General features: G+C 35.5%; 1 protein-coding gene across 12 annotated transcripts; it reads right to left on the bottom strand.

Moving 5' to 3' along the window:
• Positions 1 to 920: 920 nt before the first annotated feature.
• On the bottom strand, positions 921 to 25,983 carry ZNF207 (zinc finger protein 207). 12 transcript variants are annotated; one of them, XR_014136063.1, is made up of 15 exons: positions 25,802 to 25,983; positions 24,257 to 24,384; positions 20,087 to 20,225; positions 18,542 to 18,712; positions 18,341 to 18,416; positions 17,779 to 17,826; positions 16,650 to 16,720; positions 14,214 to 14,371; positions 12,967 to 13,059; positions 11,707 to 11,949; positions 10,944 to 11,103; positions 10,627 to 10,810; positions 10,327 to 10,409; positions 7,491 to 7,545; positions 921 to 3,670 (listed from the first exon to the last, which is right to left on the bottom strand). XR_014136063.1 is itself a non-coding variant. In XM_081791217.1 (13 exons), the coding sequence occupies exons 1-12, from the start codon at positions 25,839 to 25,841 to the stop codon at positions 10,650 to 10,652; spliced, it is 1,488 nt and encodes a 495-aa protein (XP_081647343.1). In that variant the 5' UTR covers positions 25,842 to 25,983; the 3' UTR covers positions 9,960 to 10,409; positions 10,627 to 10,649. The 12 variants fall into 12 exon arrangements, 7 of the variants coding, with proteins under 7 accessions (XP_081647343.1, XP_081647342.1, XP_081647344.1 ...); XR_014136061.1 differs by having other exon boundaries at positions 10,327 to 10,810; XR_014136062.1 differs by having other exon boundaries at positions 921 to 3,667; positions 10,327 to 10,810.

The raw sequence follows: 25,983 nt of genomic DNA, 5'->3' as shown, positions 1-25,983 counted from the left end.
TAATAAATGAAAGATTTTATTTATTTTTGTAAAGAACAGGCACTCAAATGTTAATGGGCAACCATAACCATGGAATAAAGAGGCTTAGTTTTAGCAAGAAGCAAATATCCTTCAACTTTTAGATGAAAACACAGACCGAAAATTGCTTCAGCTATCAAAATAAAAAACACCATTTCTCAAATGGTAGTTTTGGTTTTCTCAAAGCCTAGGAAACACCGCCCACCCCCCCGCCCCCCACCAGACTACCTCAAAGAGAAACAAAAAACTTCAGTGCCTTTTGTGAGTTTTTATCTTAGTGTATGGTTCTATACACTAAGGAACATCTCTTCCCCCCAAACCATAAAAATAGACTAATTACTAGAGCTTTTATGTTGGTAAATTTTTAGAGTTAAAATTTAATTACAACATTAAATTAGTTCATTTACCCACATTAAAAACTTTGCTACCCAATTTGTTTGTTTAGCTAGATCATTTAACCATACAAATGGACTAGCCATTTATTCTCCCTTGCTTGTTCGGGTCCCCTTTACCATCATACCCCTTGTAAAACTTGCTTTTCCATTTTACTCCTTACCAGTATAATGCTAAGGTAAATAAAACCTGTAGACTGAACTGAGAAGGGCCTCCTCTTTACTACAAACCCTTTGGGATCCTGAACTGCTTCACACAATGCTAGTCTGAAAAGAAATGGACATATTACTCAGAAATAAATCACCTTCCATGATGTATCAAGTGAAATGTTTCCATTTACTATCTTCTTAATACAACACCCCAGGGAAAATAGGGGAGATTCCAAACCTCATCACCTTTTTCTCTTACTTTAAAAAAGCACTGCTTCCATGAAAATCAAATACTAGCTTAACAACATTTTACTATGGGACAATAATGAATTCCTACAATATTTCAGAATGAGCACAAAGGTTTTTGTTTTCTCCCATTTCTGATCTGCTGTCTATTGTCAGTTTTAACTGGAGCTGAAAAACAAAAGGCTTTAAGAAAACTGAAAGTCATCACTGGGTTTTAAAATAGGAACATTTAAATAATTCTTCTTGAAGGTATTTTCTTTATCAGCCACTTATTTCTACCCTGAAAAAAGCTTGAAATAAAATTAGTATTTAAAGCACCATACAAAACAAAAAGAAACCAGACAAAGGAGTAAGGTACATTCCAATTTAATCATTGTGCACACAAATTTGTAAAAATGCTAGACACACATACATTAAGTCGCAAAGGAAATTCAAGAAATCTTGTTTATGTCTAAGTAATTTTTATGCTACGGAAATTTGGCTACTTACTCTCACCACTATTACATGCATTCACAGTTACATACTTACCACATTTTCAATGTCTGCTTATCCTTGCTAGGAAAGGACAGAATTCCTTAGAAATTTACTTCACTTTAAATCTTAAAGACATAAATTGAGGGTCCATACTTTGTTTAGTGCTTATCTAGAAGAATACATCACCATTATCACATACTCAAGACATCAATTTTCAGATTTTAGAGAAGACTATCATTTTCCATACTAAAAAGTATTAGGAGCTTACTGTTCATTGTTGTTTACAAAGATAACAGCAGGAAATACAATGTGAAAACATCCTTAGCTTATATTGACATCATCTAGGATGTGGTTTAAGACTAGAGAGGAAAAAAATCCATGTGTTACACTGAAGGAAAGTACTGAACAGGGCATAAAGTAATTAGAAATATACCCAGAGGCTAATTTCTGCTGGCATACACAGTCTCAGAAACCAGCATTTCTAATCCACATTTTCCATGCAAGGTTAGAGAGATTTAAAAATACACTTGAAATTTTTAAGTTCATTCAAAGGGAATCCTGTAAAGCATTAGTCTGCAGGAACATTTCAGGCAAGTCCTTCTTCAACCCTACCCTTGGCTTTAATAGCTCATGAATCACTGCAACAACGGCTTCACGGAGAACAAATTCTGCTATTTAACTTTTATACCTATGCAGTGTGGGAAGTGAAAGCATTGAGAAAACACTTTCGGTTGTTAGCTAAAAGGAAAATCTTAATATTTGTAAAAATACTAGATAATTCTGAATAAAAACATTTTTTCCATCTCACTAAAAGGAAACAATTTATATGTTAATAGGTTTTCCAGTTAGTCTGTTAAGTCAAAGTCAGAAAGTGATCCTGGATTATTAGGGAAATGTCAGGAAGTGAAATATTCAACTTTTAAATAAAATACATTTCTGATTCAGATATTATCTAAAGAGTGTACAAATTCAGACTGCTCACTTCTTTGATCAGTATCCCATTTCAGTTAAACTTAAAAGGAAAAACTGTGACATATAAGTATAAAATAGTACTCACCAGAAAGGCAGCTTTATAGAGATGGTTTTAAGGAAAACCATTTCCACTGTATCTACGCCATTTCTTATACAGATTAAACTGTGAAAGGCAATGAAACTTAAGCCCTTAGGCAATTTTATATTAAAAAAACAAGTGGATATCTTAAAATTTTATTATCAGTTGATATAGTGAGATTTTTAATTAACTAAATGCATGACTTTCAAACAAAATAACACTAAGATGGTCTGTTTTCAGTGGCTAATCACTACCCCCAATTAATAGGAATAAAAGATCAACTAGTTTTATGGATAGATGTTCTCAAATTAGACATCATTACACTTAGGGTGTAAAGGAGGTAGCCATGCATCCTAGTCAATGCTAGAGTTGAAGGATGGTTCAGGCTTGTGCAAACCAAACTGTATGCTTTATTCTTTTTACCTTTGCATTTAAAATTTTTAGCAACACAAAAGCATAATATTTAAAGGTTAAAGGAAACTCTCAAAGATGGTTCAAGACAACAATGAATTCTGATAGAACCAACGACAGTAATAAAAACCTTAACATGTTTTTTACAAGCCATTATGACCTTACTGCCCCTCAAAAGGAACATACAAGGAATTTGTCTAGGTTTCTTGATGGGTAGTCAGTTTTCATTTGAATATTATAAAGTTTTGTTATTCTTAATTCAAAGTAAAATGAGCCCACAGTGGTGGTGCAACAACAGAATAGTTATAGTTTACAAAAAAAGGTGAACAAAATTAGTACTTATTTACAGCAAGAGCTACTACAAACATTTAACAAAATACACAGTATGAAAACATTTTCTAGCTTATGACTGCACACCATTTATCACTGCTAGAGGTAAGGAAACTTGACTTTTTTCTTAGGTTGATTCATACTGTAAAAAGTTAAAAGGTAAGTATGAGTAACCACCATGAGAGTGGCTTCAATAGAGCCTGGACCCAAAGCCCTGCACTCCAGATCACATGCCAACACGTGTGTATAGCCAATTGAAACTTTCACCGTCTTTTCCTTTTATGTACAATGTATTTATTTAGGGTCAACCACAACCAGATATAAAGGAGCAGTAATACACCTCTCTTACAACTGAGGTTATTAGCAAACCTAGAGCTACTTTGGCCCAAGAACTGAGTGTTTAAAAGTGTCCAATGGATCTATTATTAGTTATACTCACATTTAAGTAACTGCACAGCTTTCTTCCTTGTGTGGGTTATATGGATATGTTTGAAAAAAATAGGAACATCAGGTACTTACAGATTAAACTAACCTGTACTGGCAGGGCTGTGGGATTTTTCTTCTCTACCAGTAAGTAGCAAATGCTGAAATTCTGCTGCTAGTTAACAAAAACACAAATTGTATTAAACTGAGGAGTTCAATCCATAGTTTTAAAAAGTCAATGTGCATTAAATTTCCTCAGAGCCTGACATTAATACATTTTAAACTTTTTCCCCAAGTCTTACAAAAGTAACCTTACATTGGCTCTTTATTTAGAGTGACTTTATGAGAATGACTTTAAAACACTGTGTATCTATTGGACATACCTCGCTTTTAATAAACTATGTATTCCAATATGTATATGTGGAAGTTTTGGTTACTCTAAAAAAGGGGGGGCATAGACTTGGGGGGAAAAAATCTCAACATGGTAATTTCTAAATTTAAGTGTGTGTAGACATACTCGAACAGAGGAAAGCAACTTTTATTAGTTTAAAATTCAATTTTCAAAATACTTGATTTCATTTTATTAGAGATTGTGGATTTAAAACATGGGCTGAAAAGCAAACCTATTGTTTCTCCTCGAAGTATACTAACAAACTACTAACTAAAAGGAAGGCTTTGCTCAATAAATACACACCCCATATTATTCTAACTCAAACCTACAGAAACTTCAGTAACTCTTCCCTTGGCTCACTTGGGTGATTAAGCAGCCTTGTTTTATTAGTAGAGACAGGAAATGATGCTGCATATTTTATTTTCATCTGATTGCTCAAGCATTTAGGAATAAAATGTTAAGAATAAGCTACACTGGAATAAAGGATTCGATGAAACCTTAATCACAAATGCAAACAAGGAGGGCTGTTAACTTTCACTACATTTAAGGTTCTTAAGCCTAATAACACTATATAATTAGACCTCTCCCCCAAATAATACTGGTCTGTATGAACTCATTCTTCATTTTTATCAAAGTTGAGCATCAATAATTTTCGCTGCCAGTTCCTCAAATTTAACCCAAAGCGAAGGCATAAAGATTCTTTAAATACAATAATGCTTAAAAACAAAACAAAACAAAACAACAAAACTCAGACACAGTAAGAATGCCAAAGGGCCAGGAGAATTCCAAAAAAGGCCTTTCCCTCTTTACAAACACAGCATTACACAAACCCCTGACCAAACACACAGCATATTACTGAAGCTGTGCCATAATACAACCTTACACACCATTACAGCATTTAGAATTAATGGATGGGGTCCAAGTTATCAATCATTTAAATAGTTTACTCACATGTATCTTCTCTGTAGTTAATTTGATCAAAATTAAAACATACACACAAACATATTCTAATATAGCTGATTATATGCCTTCTAAAGAACCTAACCAGGAACCAGTCTTGATTTATAGTAACAGTATTCAATTTGCTTCAAACAGAAATAGTTCAAATTAGCTTCAGTGAAGAGCTCCTTTAGATCTTCAATTTCTGCCTTAATATGACTTCTACATCCTGCTTTAGTAAAATAAAGATATTTTCCCGAAGATATGTAAGATTAATTGAACAGATTTAAAGAGAGATTGTTTAAAAAATTCAAATTAATATATTATTTCAAGATATTATTTTTCCAGGGTTAGAAAATGAAAGGCTCTTCCCTTTATGGCCAAATTATTATGCGAGAATGTATAGAGCTCAGAACAACAACAAAAAAACAATGCTTAGAAGAAGAAATTCTCCTGAGTTTTACTGAAGAAATCTTTTAAAAAAATTGCAACTTTCAAGCTGATTATTTCTCAACAAAAATGCCAAGTAAGAACATGAAAACACTGGGGTAAAGTTGGAGATATTTCAAGTATTAGGGTGCTCAAACTGAAATCCCGCTTTCCCCATTTCCTACACAATAGTTTGATTTAGATCCATAATAGGGGTTGCCTAAGAGCAAGATATTAAAAGTACTGTTCTGAAAATTCAACATTAATCACAAAATTGTGAATATCCACTATACACAACATCATTAAAGTAACTGTTTATTATTTTGCCAAGAAATAGCACAAAGAAGGTTTCTACGCTAGGAAAAAAAAGTCATTTATTAAAGTGATTCAGATGACAGAAAATAAAGAAAGGGTTAAAAAAAAAAAAAACAAAACCTTCACTAATATTCAAGTCATGAGATAGCAAGCAGAAGTGTAACTAGGGGAATGTTTACTTACAAAACTGCCTCAGAGTCAATAGTCTTATAACTGAAGCTCTCCTTTTAGAAGACTTTTCCATAAAAGTTACAGTAAGAGAAAACCGATTTTGTTTTGAAATAACACACAAAGGTTACTTAATATTAGGCAGATAAATACTGCCTCTTTAAAAAGACATACCTGATTTATACAAAAATTTTTTATTTTAAATATTCTTTATATCCCCTAACCAATACAAGTATCAGTTTACTCAAAACAAAATTTTATCACATTTCTTCCTTTCATTTACCAAGTTTACCAGTGGAAGTAATAGATACCTGAAAGTTATGTAATTCTCAAAATCATACTTCAGAGATATTAAGAAAATTAACTTCAACAATTTATGCCACCCTGAGACCCTCCAACTCCCAGAAGTCAAGTATGTAAGAGCCTATTTCAATTATAATTATTTCAACTATCACTATTAGATTAGCACAAGCAGCAGCCTCACTCGAACATTTCACTATACTGGGGGATGGTGGATGCAACAGAAAACATCTCCAGTTAAGGAGATGTAAAAGGTTTAATTACTGAACAAAGGTATGAATGTATTCTTTTGTTGTAACAAAATTTTCTTCAAACATTAAACTCTTTTTTCCATGATTCAGTTACAGAGAAAAATCATATATTCTAATTACACACTGAAAATTTGGAATTCACGTAATGAGTAATTTTTCTTTATGCTTCCAAGAATTAAAACCACAAGGAAAACAATCCTGGGTTAGCTAAACATTGTACTATATGCTGTTACTGTTTGAAAGAAAATGCTATCTGGATAGAACAGTTGCTTAAACACAGGAAAGAACGAAAAGTAATCCAGGTTCATGTTTTGGCCTCTCTTCCAGTTCCTTCTTACGCCCACAACATACACACATAAACATGTTTCTCACCAAATATAAGCAAATTTTAGTTGGGAACAAATGTGGATACTTTTAATGTGTGCATATTGCATAAAATATCATTCACTAAGGCTGAAAATGAACCTCAAAATGACTGTTCCAAAACCACAGTTCAATGTACTAACTTTACCACATGATTCAATTTCAGTTTAGCTACTTAAAAAATAGTAATCTACCCATACTGACAGGTCTGTACTACTTTTATCAATGTGTAGTGTATATGCATACATACCACACACACACACACCACCTTCCCACCTTTCACAGGGCTCTACATTAACATTTGCTCTAATGTGGTGAAGTATGAAAATATTAAAAAAAAATCACAAGCATTTCCACATGACCTTTCAACCTTAATGTTCAAAGCATTGACTTTGGGATTAAGAATGCAGATTTCGGTAACCAGTGGCATTTCCAATGATCAAACTTATCCATGAGGTTAAATTTAACAGTTTGGGAAGAAAATGACAAGTTTTTCCTAAAAGTGAAAGTGGAAAATTTGAACGAAACATTTCATGCCTCCAAATCAAAACCGTCAAATTTTGTTAATTTACTAAAGTTCAATATAGCAATACCAGCTTTACTGAGGCTGTTAACACAAAGTAAATTACATATATCAAATATTTTTATTTATGTTTATTAACACCACAGTCAAACGTGAATATTAATATAGAGCCTTCTCTGCCAAAAGAGTATAAAAATCCTAAGTTTAATTAAATTTAGGGGCCTTCACCAAACTTGCTGCAAGTTTGGGGACATAAATATCCAACAGCCATAAAGCTGTGAAAGCCCCTATAAGGAATAAAATAAATCCCACTTGCCTCAGACTGAACAGGGCAACACTGAGACTCAGCCTCAGCCTGTCCTATGGCAGGGCTATAGGAAGAAGAAAATTTTAATTTTAGAAAAACATTACCCAATTAATTTAAAAGACATGCATTAAAAAAAAAATCCCCATGATCAAGCAAGCAAAGGAAAAAAGAGCAGCTTTTTTTTAAAAAAAAGCTATGTCTGCTATAATTCCACTCTGAACCCATACTTATTTTTGTTGGGGATCTCCCCCCAAATAACTAAGTTCAATTAAGCTGAGTTTACGCTCAATATATAACTCGATCAGTGGAACAGGAGTACACGAAGAGTATTTTCCCCACTCCTAATGGAAAATGTCTGAGATTATTACTAAAATATAGAAGTACTCAGATTAAATGAGAATTCCAGCAGCCATTCAAAAGTTGATCCTCACCTGCTGGTCTTGTTCTGTCATACAGTTAGGTAAAATCTACACACAATAGAAACTAGTGCCAGACAAAACGTTAAGTCACTTTGTTTTTTTTAAAAAAGGAGGATATAGGAGTGGACGAAGGGACAGCCAACGTTTGCAGTCCCACTAATCTTACAACTTCCTAAATTATGGCAATTACAATGCCTGCCTGAATGTAACAAGTCCTAAAGGTTGTCTTCTGTGAAGGCAGATAGTTTACTTCAACTCAACCCCACCTATTACTTAAAAGCAGCGTAAGTCAAAGTAAGAGTTATTTCAACATGATTTGTTACACTCATGTTTTAACCACACTATGGACCCCAGAAGCAGTTAGGTAAAAGGTATTTTCTAGAAGCTTAATTATGCTGATGCATGCACAAATTACACTATAAATAATACCAAAATGGGCACCACTTCAGCTATATATACTTAACACGACACAGGAAGACGGTGTGCTTTAGTGCCATGCGTAACACTTTGGATTAACTTTTAATTAAAATTCTACCACTTATTTAAAAGTACTGGTATCTTCTCCCTTCAGTCTTCAGAAAGCAACAAACCTTGGCATAAAATATATCATCTTTGCATTAAATGTAAATAAAACTTTGTAAAAGTTCTGAAACATTACTAACCCATTTGTATTTTGCTGATAAACCTGTACATGAAATGCTTGAGACGTGGTTTGGGAAAACATTTCCTATTTAATCATTCTAAATTTAATCATGCCCTTTTTACCTTACAAATTTTCAACACAGGTTCTTCTTTGGCAGTATGATAAACGTGCTGCCAAATCTAAGAAATATGTATTAATCCCACAACTACTTAGTAGGCAGGTGAGAGAAAAAGTATGGGGCTTCGCTGCTGGCAGACGGAACAAATGCATTCTCGGTGATACATGGACGTTGCCTTTTCAAGCTATGAATTTTTGAACCTCAATGGTATCATAAGAAAAAAGCTATAAAACATTTCACTGGAGCAAAATGTGTGATTTAAATTAGCACTCAGCTTTGTAGATATTTGTAGGTTTTGTTTAAATCAATCTCTTCTAGTTGTCACTTAAATACAGACTCTTATGATTAAAACAGTTTTCAACATCTTCCTACAAGGTTAAAACTTTTTTTCAAAGACAAAAACTCTGATTTCGGGTCATATCTATACGTTCATATATAGGTTATAAAGACTTATCACCATTTTAAGTCTTAACTTTAGGTTGAGAAAAACTCAACTTGAGTTCATCGTATTAATAATTATGCTTTGTACAGATCACTTGATACTTTAAATAACCACGAAACTGCCTTGCAAAAGATTTTTAAAAATGGATGCCAAAAAGTCAACAAGAGGTATTACTGTACGAGACGTGCAATACAAGATATGAATAGCAGTCACCTCTACAAAAAAGTTCTTCACAGGACATAGTAACGTTCAAATTTCCAAGATGAAAAGGTTAATAGGGAAGCCATTTAGGCTAAATAACAGAAGATAACCATCTAATCAAAGAAATAATGTAATTTTCCAGGAACATAATAAAAAATTTTGTATCCATCTGTTAACCATCCTAACAGAGGCACATTTAGATTTGGCATTACACTTAGAAAAGATTCCAATCTGTTAACAGTAAAAAACAAAACAAAACAAAACAAACACAAAAAACTCTTAACTGCATGCACCTAAGCTTCTAGAAGTTTGCACCTGAAAAGCTTCTGAGGTCCACACAGTACTGCAGTCTCAAAAATAATCAGAAGGAAACAAATGGGTCTGGCACTAGGCTCTAAACCTCATCAGCAGGAAAGAGGGCACACTAAAGTTACGTTTTAAATATCTAGGACATCTAACATGTAGTGACACCAAGGGCGTGGAAAGGTGACACAATATAAAGATTTCATACTCACTATGTAATGGCTCGTATGTAACTAAGTTTTTCTGTCAACTTAAGCACTAACATACAAGTCTATACATACTGTCCAGTTTAAAACATGCAGCTAAGGAACAGCCTACAATTCAAAGACAGAATCCAATGATGTATCAAAACTGTATTGGTAACTATGAATTTTATTTTGTGGACATCTACTGTGGCATGCATCTGTACAAACCTTTCAGGCAGTGGTCCACAGCTGGGTTATGAATAAAAAGGCATAAGTTTTTCTCTCATTTTATTACAATGAAGTTTAACAGTACAGAAAAGTCACATGACCTTGGTGGGTCAGATTTCTTAAACCCTGCAACATGAGGAACTCTAAATACATTAAATATTGTTATACATTCAGACTTCCAATGTACAGGTCTCGGAAACAGTTACAGCCCTCACCAAGCTAGGTTGGGGACATGAAGTCCAACAGCATCTGAAATGCTGTGAAGGCATAACTTTACAAATAGCAATGTAAGCTTACAGAACTTGCCTTTATTAAGGTGGTATGTTCATGTAATTCCAGCGCCTTCACAATATAACGAACCAAATTTACTATACTTCACTTCTAAAAACCTAGATGAAACATGAAAAAGAAGCCATACAGTATAAATTGCAACTTCAGGAAAAGTTCCTGCTTTATTATTCCAAATAATTTTTCCCATGTAAAATAAATGTCCAATAGTTCCTGGTATGTGGGAAGATAATGTTTGTTAAAGTCACAATGAAGCCTTATTGACGGAAGCTTGGCTATATAAACAGCACAAGTTGAGAAAAGGTTTAATCTCCAAACCTATTAGATTGGATGAAGTAAGATCAGTAACGGCCACCTTGCGACATTACAGGAGGTCTCATTCCCATCGGAGGTCGAGGAGGCCCACCTTGGTAAGGGGGTACCATTGGCGGTCCCTGCCCATACGGTGGCATAGCACCAGGAAGGTAACCTGGCATGCCTTGATGATGACCACCATACTGACCTAAAAAACACATTTAAAACACAAAAAATAGATTGAGTTGGTCTGTGCACTGTACTTTTAAATGCAATGTATTTTGAAGATAAATTTATGTGTATACTCAGAAAATCCACTAAATAAACATAAAAAGAAATACCATGAGGCGGCATTGGGGGTCTCATTCCTTGTTGCTGTGGGATGCCTGGCTGTGGTGGCATCATACCTCCAATAGGTCCAACTGGTGGATTACCAATGGGAGCCTGTCCTGGTCGAGGAAGATTACGTTGGTATTTAGGTAACTGTGCCCTTCTCTCTTCCTATGAATAAAAATGAACACAATGTTAAACACTTGAATGCAGAGAGAATCATTAAGCATAAAAGGCAAACATTTAAAATCTTACACAGTAACCTTTAACAAATGTACCCTTGTCAACCATTACTTTCGCTCCACAAACCAGACTGACTACTTAAAATCTCAATGCCTCAAGAAAACCTCACCTATTTTTTATATTTGAAGAATGGCTAATAACTTTCCAGGAAATATATACCTGCCTCAGCAAGAAAGGGTCTAGTGAGAAAGGTAGGTAAGTTTCAAAGGATCTGTAGATTCTACCTCTCACCCTTGTTTGATTAATTTACAAATTTATGTTAACTAATATGATTTTTGACAGCAAGAACCCAAATTAGTGTCTTCTTTAAGAAACAGTCTGGGAGTAGGAGGAGTGTGTCTAAAATCAAAACACACGCATGCAATATTTATTCTGTGGTTCTTAGAAATCAGAATGATAAAAACCACAGTGTAAGCATTAAATCAGATTATAAGACCATCAGTGTACAAATTAACACTTCTCAAGAGGAGGATGAGATGCTACAACAGTATTCAAATTATGCTAGTAAAAACCTGTATGTGAAAAACTTACCAGTGATATATCCTCATCTGGATGGATCAACTTACTGGTTGCACTGGTTGTTGTAAGTGTAGCAGGCTTACTTGTTATTGAAGCTGCTGGTTTAGCTGCAGTGCTATTTGTTGTACTAGTGGTTGAAGCTGTAGACTGTGTATAAGCAGGGAATGTAGGCTTTGGGGGTTCTGTAGTTGTTGCAGGGGTACTATTTAAAGGCTTGAAATCTGTACCAACAGGTCCTTGGACAGCTGCCTGAGCCTGTAAAACACAATCTTTCATTAACGAAACTTCAAAACCCAAAAGTGAGTATATCTACTATAATTAACCTAAAAGTGAGACACCAACATTCGATAAAGGACCAAACTTTAAATGAAATTAAAACAAAGTTAACATGATAAAAACTCCACAAAAATCAAGATAATATGTAAGAATATCTAAAGATGCTGGGTCAAAGTCACATCCAAAACTCAGCAGCAGAAATAAAGACTGCATATGTAACTTCTAAGAGTTTATCTACCTTCTCACCAAAGTTTATTTGCTTTACAAAGCTGTGTATTTTTTTCAGGCTGATGAAACACACTGTATCACAATAGTTATGCTCTATTGTTACTATTCTAAATTAGTTGTTTAATCAATCTACCAAGCAGTTCAAAACAAAAAAGTTCAGAAATTACAGAATACAAATGCTTGGATAAATTTCAATTACCAAGCATAACATAAACTCCATCAGTGAGGACATATTAAAAAATGTCCTTCAGAAATTTTCTTTATATAGATAATACAATGTCCTCCCACTTAACAACGGCTACATGATTATCACTGACAAAAGGGTTTAGTAGGAACTTTTAAACATAAAGTTACCAGTAGTAAATAGGTGACTTTTCAAAATACCAAACAACTGAAATATGAAGAGTAGGCCAACTTTAGAACCAAACGCAGAGTACTAAATTTCCTTACATTGTATGTGATGCATTAGATTAAACAGCATAAATCAAAAAAGCTTAATCATGCATCAGGCTAACCATTGGCCACTATAATGCATTTACTGCTTACATGCTTTTAACCCTTTAGAACCATAGGAGTTTGGGGTACATTTTTTTCTATTGGTACGAGTTCAAATTTTCAAATACCATTGATTTTTATTCCATTAACTTTACTTAAAAAAAAAATTAAATATAGTATATTTTTCAGAAAAGATTTAGTTTTAAAGCAGGGTCCAAAGGGTTAAGTTTATAAAGCCATTTTAACAATTTTAAACTGCAACTTCCTGCGTACTTGTGCTGTGCTAGGAAACAGAGCTTTAGAAGATGCAGACAGACTTTCTGAATTGGATGAAGCTGTACTTGAGCTTGTTACAGGTGTCCCCATCTGTAGCATAAAAGAAAGGAAACAATGAAAAGTCTCCAAACAAATGGGTGAAAATAAGCCATGTGGTAGACTTTTTTTAGTATAGATTGCATTTTTATAAACGCAAAATATAATGCAATCAAATCAGATTTATTTTAAGAGGCAGGCAGTTAATGCATTTACAATAAACAAAGTGACAGTATGAGCCTCATAAAATTTTTTAAATTCTACACCAATAAACCTAGTTATTAACCAGTTTCTTTTCTAAAACTGGATGTGTTTTGCACTGTGATATTTCAAAAATGATACTTCAACTGAGACTAAAGATGCGTTACTGACACTTCAATCCAATTGAATGATTTTTGCTAAAAGTTTGACATCTCTCAATAAACAAAATCCCCACCCACCTCAAAAACGTAGTTAATGTGTTTAAAGGGGACTTAAAAAGTAATACTTTTAACTTAGCAACTACAAACAAAAAAACTGAGAAAAGAAAACCTCTATGGGATAACGTTAAAGTGAAAAGAACAAAACAAGAACATACATCCCGACCTTAATTCTGAATCGATTACATCTGCTTAATTTTGAATACAACTTGGGGGAAAAGCCCAAAAATAACCACAATTATACAGTTACTATATATAACAAAAGCATCTTTAGCTTCTGAGTTCTGAACATAGACAAGGCCAGTAGGAAAGAGAAGTCTAACTAGGTCAAACGATGCCTTCCTGCAAAAGTGCAGCATTGTGTTTCGTCATTGTTCTACATTAAAGAGTCCAACGAATGATTTGCTAAGGTCTTAGGATTTTCACCTTTGCCTTTGATTTCATTCCATTCATAGTTCAAGATGTGAAGGAGGACCTCTAAACACTATTATGTATTTAAGTCCCCAGAAATTAAACTTTCATTCCTAACTAAAGCTAAGAATGACCAGAATTCACAGCTATGAAAACAAAAAACATACTACACTATTGGGTTCCAGCCAATCTTTTTTGACTAGAAGAAATCAATGTGTGCAAACATGGAAGAGAGTAGGACACTTCTTTGTATTTAATAAATTGTACGAAAAGGATTATCAACAAAAAATTGACCTATGACGATTTAAAGGATTTCTATAAACAACTACACTTTACCTTTAAATACAAGTGCACTCCTTTTCAGAAATTTCACCTTACCTGTCCAGCACTGGGGAAAAGAGGCTTAGTAACTGGAGGCTGTGGAGCAGGAACTGTTGCTGTCGGTGCAGGTGGTCTATTAAGAATGCCTGGCGCTGAAACAGCCTGTGCTTGAGTCATTGGAGGAATTCCTGGACGGGGAACAGGAGGGGGCATACCTGTAAAGACGAAATATTGGGGAAAGGGAGTTGTTGAAACTTTTAATTCAGAAAAAGTATTTTCCCAAGACTTTCTTGTTAAAATATACCATGTTAAAAAACAATTCTACACTACAAAGTTACTGATGAACTGCTCAATTCAATGAAGTCCAAATATCTTAGGCATTTGTTCCTTGGAACAATCTTGCCTCAACCTTTCTATTCCTTTGTATCTCTTCAGAATTTTGAATTTTTTTTTTTTTTTCAACGTTTATTTATTTTTGGGACAGAGAGAGACAGAGCATGAACGGGGGAGGGACAGAGAGGGAGACACAGAATCGGAAACAGGCTCCAGGCTCTGAGCCATCAGCCCAGAGCCTGACGCGGGGCTCGAACTCACGGACCGTGAGATCGTGACCTGGCTGAAGTCGGACGCTTAACCGACTGCGCCACCCAGGCGCCCCTCTCTTCAGAATTTTGGAAAGTGAAAGACACCACTAGAGACTCCTTGTATAGGAAAAGTAGAAAGTAAGTTACTAATCTTCCTGATTTAGCAAACCTTGTGAAACACGTAAGAGAACTATTACAATCATCCAACAGCTGGATGTTCTCTAAACTCGAATTCAATTCAAATTATTGTAAAAACTTTTGATAGGTCATATACCCATATATTTTTTTTCAGGAAACTTATTCTTGCAAACACTTTAAAAGATTTTTAAGTCATCTCTAAACCCAACATGGGGCTCAAAATTACAACCCTGAGGTGAAAAGTCACACGCTCTACTGACTGAGCCAGCCAGGCATTCCTCCTTTAAAGCAGTTCAAGTAAATTTTCCGAAAAATCCATTACTAGTACGTTCTTCAAAGTTCCTCAACATAACTTAAAAACTTTTACTAATTTCACATTATCAACTGAACATTGGTTATTATTCTACATTCCTTTAAATGCCTAAAATTCTCTCAGAACACACGTGGAGCTATTACCTATAAATTAATGCCTGTCCTGGCAATGATGCACATTTTGCCGCTGCCTCATTTATCCTGTTACTTTTACGTCAACTATCACTTGAATACTTCTTAATCTGCTATGGACTGCACACCAAACTTGCTAGGATTACATACAAAAAAAAAAAAGCAACCAATTGAGAAAGCCTAATGAAGGCCTGTGTGGCACACCTACTTGGCTAATGAAATTTGGTTCCCCACATTATAGGATAGAGTCAAGATAGTTCTTTTTTTTTTTTTTTTTTTAGTTTGGATTTTTTTTTTTTAACGTTTTATTTATTTTTGAGACAGGGAGAGACAGAGCATGAACAGCGGAGGGTCAGAGAGAGGGAGACACAGAATCTGAAACAGGCTCCAGGCTCTGAACTGTCAGCACAGAGCCCAACGCGGGGCTCGAACTCACGGACGGCAAGATCATGACCTGAGCCGAAGTCGGCCGCTTAACCGACTGAGCCACCCAGGCGCCCCCAAGATAGTTCTTAACACAGGCTCCGTTTCAGCTAAAGGGTCCATTAGCCCTGTTTCTGGTCAACTGTAAGAGGCTAAGGAGCTTCTGGGAGAGTTACTTTGCTGCCTAATGACAAAAAGGTGGGGTGCCTGGGTGGCTCAGTCAGTTTAGCATTCGACTCTTGATTTCGGCTCATATCATCTCACAGGCATGTGATGGAGCCCTACATCGAGCTCTGTGCAGACAATGCAGAGCCTGCTTGGGCTTTTCTCTCCCTCTCTCCCTGTCCCTTCCTGGCTTATGTGTGCACACGTGCACTCTCTCTCAAAATAAATAAACTTAAAACAAGAGCCCACTGCTGTTGACACCCTTTCTTGCCTGAGTTATCTTGTAACAACTGAGCGACATGTCCCAGGGAGAAAAGCTCAAGTTGGCAAAGGAGAAAATTTTAAACACATGGGTTCTTGAGATCCCCAGCCACTGAATCCACCACTTTTCATTGAGGGAGGCCATAAATGCCTATATTGTTTAATACAGTTTGTTACGGTTCCCTATTATTTTCTAAGACTCTCCGTTACTTATCTAAAAAATTCCTAACAAATAAAACCCCTGTTAGGTATATGAGCTTCGGTGTATAGGTTCTGTGACTCATTTCTGATTGCTTTGAAACCTGTTTACTATTTCAAAACTCAAAAAAAAGCATCCATTCTAACACTTGTCCAATCAATTTAAAAAACTAAATTTTAATATTAAAACTGCACCAACGTCCACAAACCTACTGTCCACAATACTTAAGAATAAAGCATGCCAGTCCTAGTAAAAAGGTTATTGTCTAACGTTTCATACCTGGTGGCATACCAGGCATCAGAGGTGGTATTCCTGGTCCAGGTGGCATCATTCCACCCATTGGCATCATTCTATTAGAAAGCAAATTTCAAGAAACAAACCAAGTTAATCAACAGTATAAACTATTAGAAAACATTTTGGCTAAAGCCTGAAACAATAGATAAAAGACTTGAATTTGACCCCTAATATCGAAATTCAAGCTGAAAGAACACACAACACTAGAACAATTCTATCAAAGTAAGTCTTCTAAAAACCATCAAACCTCTTGGGTTTATCAGTAAAGTAAGGGGGAAAAACCAGTCTCTTTTACAAAACATTTTCATACATTTAAGGTCACTACGAACAATTATACCCTCAATACAGACAAGAGGCCTCATCTAAAATATGTGTAATTTGAAATCATAATCACCTTTGGTCTCATTTGGAAAATACCCATACAGAATATAAAAAGAAAAATTATTTTAGAGTCATTATATTTTTCAAAAAGAAAATATTGAATATACACTGTGGAGTAAAGATTCTTGGGAGGAGGGTTACAAAAAAACTACCACCAAAATTAATGACAGTCAAAAGTAACCTCACACAATTGCCTAATTTCTAACGGCCACCTAACACTAAACCATGACTAAAAACATAACCCATATTTATTTTCCTTCCCCTAAAAGAGCTCACCTTCAAATACCAGTGTCCATTCACTTAAAACATTTACAAGTTTGTGAATTCTTAATTGAGGACTTTATTAGAAAATTAACTCTATATATAGACTTCATTACAAGAAAACCGAATTACCTTCTATAATAACGCATGTTAATTTGGCAAAAGAGTATCTATTCTTTCTTAAATATCAACACTTTTTACTAAATTCCATTACTTTAGCAGTCTGGCGAAAAACAGCTGCACGTTTAGAAAATGCTTTATTTATATGGGTCTATTTATTACTAGTTCCTCACAAATGTCTTTTTTTTTTCCCCTCCATTAAGACTTGTGTCAACCAGCTTGCACATTCTAGAAGTTTTAGTGAGGAAGGTTAGAAAATTTCTGAAGTCAACTGAATAGATACCATTAAACACACAAAAAAAATGACATTATGATTATACCTCCTGAATTACATTATGAATGAGATGCTTACATGTTTTCACCGCAAAATGACTGGGTGTATTTTCTCTGATGATGCAATCTGTGAAAATGTATGACAAAATCAAAATCTAACTGTGATTTTCAAAATACAGTGGGAAAGTGTATTGTATACCTCTCACATCCAACAATTTTTTAAGTAAAAGTGATAGGCACGAGCACCTCATATTCATTTTAGTTCTTGATGATTTGACAAATAAATCATTTACAGAGTTTGCTTCTTGTCACAACTACAAAGTGTCATGGACAGTTCTGAATCTCAGAAACACAAATCTACAACCAACTACTTTAATTACATCAGAGGCAATTGAAGTAGATGGCTGCCTACACACATCCTAAAACCCAAAAATCTATTCTCCTCAGAGGTAAATTTATATTCCTTAAATTTATTGGTAGACCCCTTTTTAGACAAGTTTAAGTTTAGGGAGCCCATACCTTTAAGAAAAAAAAAAAGAAAAAGAAAAAAGGCAAAGTAACATTTTACAATTCATGTAACACCCAAGTTGAAAAGATTATTACTAGGCACAAGCCCACAAGTCAATTAAAAGTTTTCTTACCCAGGTGGCATGCCTGGCATAACTGGTGGCATTCCTGGCATCAGAGGAGGAACACCCGGCATTAATGGAGGTATGCCTATAAATAAAAATTTCACCAACAAAAAAGTCACAAATATTAAAGGGTTAAGAGAAAAATTTTAATACTTCTATACCATATCAACAAAGTCCTAAGAATGTTAAATCGTAACCCTTATGTGATACCTGGAGGCATTCCTGGTGCTCCCGGGACTGGCGGCAGTCCTGGCTGTGCCATTGGGGGGATATAACCTTGCTGAGGTTGAACAGGCTGTGGCTGAAATGAAGTTGAAGCTGCAGAGTCATCATCATCATATTCATCAGAATCATCTTGTTGCTTCTTTTTTTGACTCTCTGCTAACAAAAGTTTTAATTAATTTTTCCCATGAAGTAAAAAAAAAAAAAAAAAAAAAAACTAAGCAAGCTTAAGACATTCAAACATCAAAAAAAGTTATTTCACTGTAATTAGCTCATGAGATTTTTCTTGCAAAGAAATTCAGTCAATATTATTCTTTTTACTCTTCAAATGTGTTTTCAATCTCTATTAAGCAAAAAGGTTAACATCCTTTCCCTATTCTGACAGGTAAAAAAATAATTTTCCTATGGGGCACCTGGGTGGCTTAGTTAAGCATACAACTTCACCTCAGGTCATAATCTTGGGAGTTCGGGAGATGGAGCCCCACAATGGGCTCCATGCTCATGGTGCAGAGCCTGCTTGAAATTCTCTCTTGTCCCTCCTCCCGTACCCCTCCCCTGCTTGTGCTCTCTTTCTCAAAAGAAATAAACTTTAAATAATTTTCCTCATTTTTTTTTGAAAAACAAAAACAAAACAGCTTTCTATTCCATCTCAAAAGGTAAACTATGACAAAGAGGTCTGACCTTTCTACAATGCTTTCAAAAACAAAAACCTTCAGGGCACTTGGCTTGCTCAGTCAATAGAGCATTTAACTCCTGATCTCAGTGCAAGCTTTACGTTGGGTGTAGAGCTTACTTTAAAAAAATTTTTTTTTTCATAATTGATTAATAACTTCTACCATCTGGATAATAAGTGATTGTAAATTCCAAGTCAAGTAACAGCATTACCAAAAAATTTACTATTAGTGGTTATATAATCAAATCAAAACAAGCTACCTTCATTTTCAGAAACCTCAACACTTGCTAATTCCACTTGGAATGCAGTTATGAACAAAACTATATTATAATAAAGTGTTTGGAATAATCCATGTGATATTACATATATACAAATCAAATATACAACTCCAAACATTAAGACATAAGAAACAATAAAACTCGGGATGCTTGGGGTGCTTAGTCGGCAGAACGTCTGAATCTTGATTTTGGCTCAGAACATGATCTCACTTTCATGGATTCAAGCCACACATGGGGCTCTGCGCTGACAGCGTGCAACCCGCTAAGGATTCCCTCTCTTCCCCGACCCCACTTGTGTTGTCTCCATTGTTCTCAAAATAAACTTGAAAAAAAAAAGAGTGCTGGTGGCTAAGTCAGTTAAGCATCTCTTGATTTCAACTCAGACCATCATCTCAGTTATTGAGTTCTCTCTGCCACTCCCCCACTCACGCACATGCTTGCTCTCTCAAATAAGTATTAAAAAAAAAACCCTCAAAATTGGAATTTTGAATAACATCCACTATTAAATTTATACCTCAAAGTAGTAGTAATACTCTCATTAGTGAAGCTGTGTTAAGAAAAAGCACACATCCTAACGTTTACCTTGCGTTTTCTGTTCAAGAAGTCGTCTTCTTTCATCCATGTCTTTTTCTGGAATACCTTCCATACCATATATTTCCAATTCTATGTCTGTTCTCCCAGGTATTGCATTTGGTACAGCATCTATTGTCTCTTTATGCACCTAACATTAAAACAAACTTCCATTAGATAAAGTGTCTCATAAAGTCCTTTAAGAGCAATCTGAAATTACTCAGAGAACACTTAGTATAATCATTAAGAATAACTTGTTCTATAGTGAGACTATCCGGATTCAATCCCCAGTTTTGTTGCTTACTTACTAGGTATGTGAGACTACGCAAATCCTCTGATTTAAGATTATCCAACCTATATACACTACCTAACATCTAGCATCATTTTTAGGAATAAATGCATTAAATCATATAATTTATATAATTACGTAAGTAAATATATGAAACTATTTAATACCTGTTACGTTACAGGTATTAAATTATATGTTAAATGAAACAGTGAGTACAGAAAGCACTTGGCAGGATGTCTAACGCATAGTAAGGACTCAATAAACATTAAGTTTACCATGTAATCTTGCTTGCTTGAATTATCAGCAATGAACTGGCAGTCCCACTCAAATGAGAGAAGGTTCAAGTCTGACTTAAGCACAGCTTATGAAAGTTCTTACTATATGAAGAATTAACATAAAATTTCCAAGATTGATCTTGAGACAAGCTGGTAGTTACAAATTGCAAAAGTGGCACTTATAATTAGCATATCCAGAACTAATGCGTTACCTGAGGCACTTAACACTGCCACAGCAGTGATCCTGTCATTACACTAAATTTGACAGATTACAAAGAGAAAGAGATTTTATTATAAAACACTGGAAACCTACGATTTTTTTTACTAATGGTTTTTGCTAGATCAAATGTTTCTAACCCTCAAACATGGGTAACTTCTGCCAATATGGTAAAATTCCTGTCAGTCTTGGTTTCTTCAGCAACTTGCCTTAACTTAGGCTAAAAAAATGTCAAAGTATTTTGCCTAGACTATCAGCATCACCTGAAAGCTCATTACAAATGCAAATTCTCAGGGGCCCCCCCACCCCCTCCGCCAGAAACTCTTGGTTAAGACTAGCAATTTGTTTTAACATGCCCTGCAGGTGATCCTGAGGCATGCCCAAGCTTGAGAACCACTGCTTTAGGGGACATATTTGTCTCATACTCAATTTCTCTTTCCTCCCAAAACATTTTCATGCAAGAACAGAAAAGAAAACTGTTTTCTTCTTAAGAAGACTCAAAGACTTTAAACAGAGTCTTTGCAAATCAAATTGAGAAATTATCTTAATTTTTGATTGATCTTTAACCATTGTTCCTTATTGTGATTAAAAGATCCATGAACAAAGCTTCTCAACAAGGGACTTAATCACGCCGGTTTTTTGGCATGTTACTGTTCTTGACAAATGCTGATGAAGGAACTCCTATGTTCCTCAAAGTAATAAAATTGTATTCATACACATGAACTATTCTATTTCTAAATGATAAGGGCAAGAATATACTAATCAAAAGCTATTGGAAAAAGAAGAAAAATAACATGATTTACTTAACTACCTCACAATATCCTAGCCAGAATTAGACTTCTTACAACCTTGCCTAGTAGAAATGATGATGATCTTGGTTGAAAAGATAGGTGGAGCAAGCACTGATGTGAACCATCTAAATTACTAATGTCCTAAGTTTATTATCTATAAAATTGGAGGATGTGTCTGATTTAACTGCCAGGCCCATTTCACAGGTTGCTGTGAAATTACACTAAAACCATAAAAAAAAAGCACTTGGTCAATCAACAATGTCACTAAAATAGTTTCTCAACTGACCTCCTTCCAGTTCCATTCCATTTCTCTGTTCTTCTCTATAGTACAACTTCTTGAAACAGTGCCTCTACTTTCTCATTTTCTCTTGAGAGTACTCCAATTAGGCTTTCATCCTCATCACTCTAGGAAATCACTCTTGGCAAGTGACCAATGACCTCCACTTTGATTAAATCCAATCTCTGTCCTCATCTTCCTAGACCTACCACCAGCATTTCACTCTGTTAAGTAACTCCTTTAATCATCTCATTTGGTTTCCAGGGCACTACTCTCTTAGATTTCCTACCTTTTCAATGTCCTTGAATGGTTTCTTTTAATCTTCTAACCTTTAAGTGCTGTGAGTGGCCCAAGCTGGAGTCCCTGCACCTATTCTAGATCTATATTCTACCCTCTAATAGGAAACGACATCTAGTATCATGGATTAAAATAGCTATGCTCACCACAGCATCCTTCCAAATTTCTACCTCCAGCTCCAACCTCTCTGAAGTCCAGGCTCACAGATACAATTGTTTATATGACATTTCCAACTGGATAGTCAACAGACTGTCTCAAAATTAACAACACAACACAATCGTGACATCCTCATCTCTAAGCCTAGTCTTCCTGCAGCTTTCAACATTTTAGTATACGATAACTCATTTCTCACAGTCCTCAGGCCAAAAACCTTCAGATCAATCTGCAACTCCTCACTTTCTTATACTCTGCATCTAAACCTATCAGCAAATTCTGGTCTCTGTCACCATCACCTCTTGCCTGGAATACTCCAGTCATCCTAAGTGTTCTCACTGCATTCTGCTATCTGTCTATTTGCAACTCTGTAGCCAGGAGAATCCTTATTTAAAAAAAAAAAAAGAAAGAAAGAAAAGGTACCAGAATATGCTACACCTCTCTCTATTCAACCTTGCATTTCATTCAGAATGAAAGAAAATGGCCTACAATAAGTAAACCCTTCTGTATAAAGCACATTGCTACCCTTTCTTTTTCAATATAGAAGAATGCTCCTGTATGTCAGGGTCTTTCATCTGCTGTTCTCTGGAAGCTCTCTCTCATTTCCGTTCAGATCTGTTCAGATGTCAGCTTCTCATTCAGGTCTTTCCTATCTTGTGGCCCTACCTATGCCTCTTACCTAGTTTTAGCTTTCTCTATCACTTATCGTGAAAAGGCAAACTAAATACTGCAGTGTTTTCTTCCACAATATAAATCTAAACTCCATGATGGTGACTGTTTCCTTCACTGCTGTACACCTAGTGCCTAAAACACTTGTCTTAGCACAATGCTGTCTCACAGAAATCTTTTGTGATAAATTGTAATATTCTTTCTGTATCAGTACTATCCAATACAAGTCATCCACCAGCCACATGTGACTGAGCATTGGAAATGTGGTTACAATGTGGAGAAATTAAATTTGTAATTTTTAATTTTAAAATTTTCTTTTAAGTAGTCACATGTAACTAGTGATTGCCACAGTGGAAAGTTATGGGTCTAGCACATAGCAGGCCCTAAAGTATTTCTGAATGGGTATTAAGTTATTATTACAGTGACATAACTGAAGAGGATCTATATAAACTTGTTTTTTTAAATAAACTTATTTTTTAACTAGGGGAAACAACATCTTATTTTAATTTACCTCCCCGCCTCCTACCAACAGTAGTTTCCAATAAATAGGGATTTGCTCATCTCATCTCTCTCTAGGGTCCAATTAGGCCAAAATTCAGGTAGCACTAGGACTGGCCAAAGTAGAAGAAATAATGTTGAATAAGACATAAAGGCACTTACTAGATCCTTAAAAACATAAATTGCAAAGCTCTCCCTACCTAAGTAGTGAAAAGCTCAAGAAACCCAGACATCATTAAATGAAACACATTACCTTTCCAAAAGAGGTCCAAGGAATAATAACTGAAGTAAGCCTATCCTCAGGCAAGAAATTGTAACAAATCCTTCAATGGCAGAGAGTAATGGTAGCTAATTATGTATTATTCTCATGGGATTAGAACTGGTCAGACCACAAAATTTAAATCACTGACCTTTGTTCTCTAACTCAAGTAACTGAGGAGATACTCTGGGACCTCAACTTGTCCCCAGTCTAAAATAAAAAATATTATTAATAACTTAAAGATAAACACTATGAACATAAGTTTTCTTCAAACATTTAAAAAAAAAAATCAATTATTTAACTTAATGGCCAAAAAACAGGTTTTTTTTTTTTTAAGCTGACCATATCTAATCTTTCACAATAAACAAAACCCTACAACTGTTAAAATAAATTAATTTTTTTTCATGTTGTTTCCACACAAGGGGTTAAAAGTTAAAGACAGAAAAAAAATCCTTACCTGCATGCAATGAATAGCTAAGCCAGGTCCTGTGTACAATTTCTTATGACATATATGGCATTTAAAATGTTTTGCTTTTTGGTGCTGTATAAGGATCTTCTCATCATCAAAATCTCTATTACAATACCTGATCAATATTGTTAAGGTACAAAAATAGCACAAAATGACACTGCCTATTAAAAAAAACCTGTCATATTAAGAGACTAGGAAGAGGAACATTAAAACATGAGAGTAGTTAAAACCAAGAAGGTACTTTATGCCCATAATCTCTCACCATCTGTAAACGAACACATCTCAGTAATCAGCAAGATTACTGTAAAATCCCCGCATTTTACAAAGATTTAAGTAAAATAACTTCTGTTCAATATTTCAAAATTTACAAATGCACGCTGTGGACTGGACAGTTGGTCAAAAAATCCCCAAGTTTATGTCAAGAATGGATTTCAAAACAGAACTCATTAACTAGAAAACAAAATAATCAAAATGTTAAAAATCTACCTAATATATGGAATTCAGGAATATCTATTTTATTTAGATCCAAGAATAAACTCACAGTGAGTAAGAATGACACAATTTCGTATGAATAATCCACAAAGTTGTTTGCAACTTCTTACGAATATGTTGCCACGGCATGTATCTAAACTCGCAGATAAGTTACATTAATAAAAACTGAGAAATTTTCTCTCACTGGGCAGACTTTCCTAAAAGCTCATTAAAGAAATTCGTGACCGTTTTTCAACCATTATATAAACAAATGCAGTTCCGTAACCGTTTTTAGATACGAGACAGAAGTAAATCAATTTTAACGTAAACGGTATTAGCCCTTCCCGAAAAAAGTATTAAAAAGACGCCACGTTTTACTAAAAAATAAAAAGCATTTTTTTTTTCCAGTCTTACGAAGCTGGGTGATAGACACAAGAAACTCCACCCTTTACGCTTCTTGAAGATTAAGGCGCCAGCGGGTGAGACGCGGAAGCTAGTTCTCCCCCACCCCACTCCACCCCCGGCCAAAAAAAAAAAAAAAAAAAAAAAGAAAGAAAGAAAGAAAGAAAGAAAGAAAGAAACCATGGTTGACTAACACAAGCCTTCCCTAAACCACCGATTCCCCAATTAAACGGAAAAAGTGGGTGACACACTCCGGAAGCTCTCCCCTAATCCTCCAGAGTCAATCAGCGTATTATACTCGAAGAAAGTCCCTTTGTTGAATCGTCACCAAAACAACAGAATGTGGCAGAATATCCTTAGGGGACACTGTCCTTGGTGGAGGGGTCCAAGCCGCCTCCCAGCGGTTAGGTCAACGCTCGCACCGAAGCAAGAACCTCCTGAGTCACGGAGTCCCACGATCCACAACTGCCAGAGCCTCTCGCCCTAGGGAATTCAGTTCCCACGAAACCTTCCCAGATCCGGCTCCAGCCACCAAGCCACCCACCTCGAGGCCTACATCCCAGACACTCTCTGCCACAGGCCAAAGCAAGGCCTCCCAGTCCCAGTCACCACCAACCGGCGCCCCCGCTCGGCCTCGACTTCAAACCCACAAAGGATATCAGCACCACGGCTTCAGCTGCTTCTTCTTCTTGCGACCCATAACTGCGCTCTACCGACAAAGTGAAAGGGGGAGAAAACTAACAGGAAAAACGAGGCAAAAATCGCTCACTCTTCCGACCCAACGGCCACCACCGCGTCCCACAGGAAACAGACACAAAATGGCCGACGCCCTCGTTCGCCGC

Source organism: Panthera onca, chromosome E1, assembly GCF_046562875.1.
Source record: "Panthera onca isolate mPanOnc1 chromosome E1, mPanOnc1 haplotype 2, whole genome shotgun sequence".
In the NCBI taxonomy this organism is placed as follows: Eukaryota; Metazoa; Chordata; class Mammalia; order Carnivora; family Felidae; genus Panthera; species Panthera onca.
Note: the sequence above shows the minus strand (reverse complement) of the source record. Positions and strands in the feature narration are given on the sequence as shown.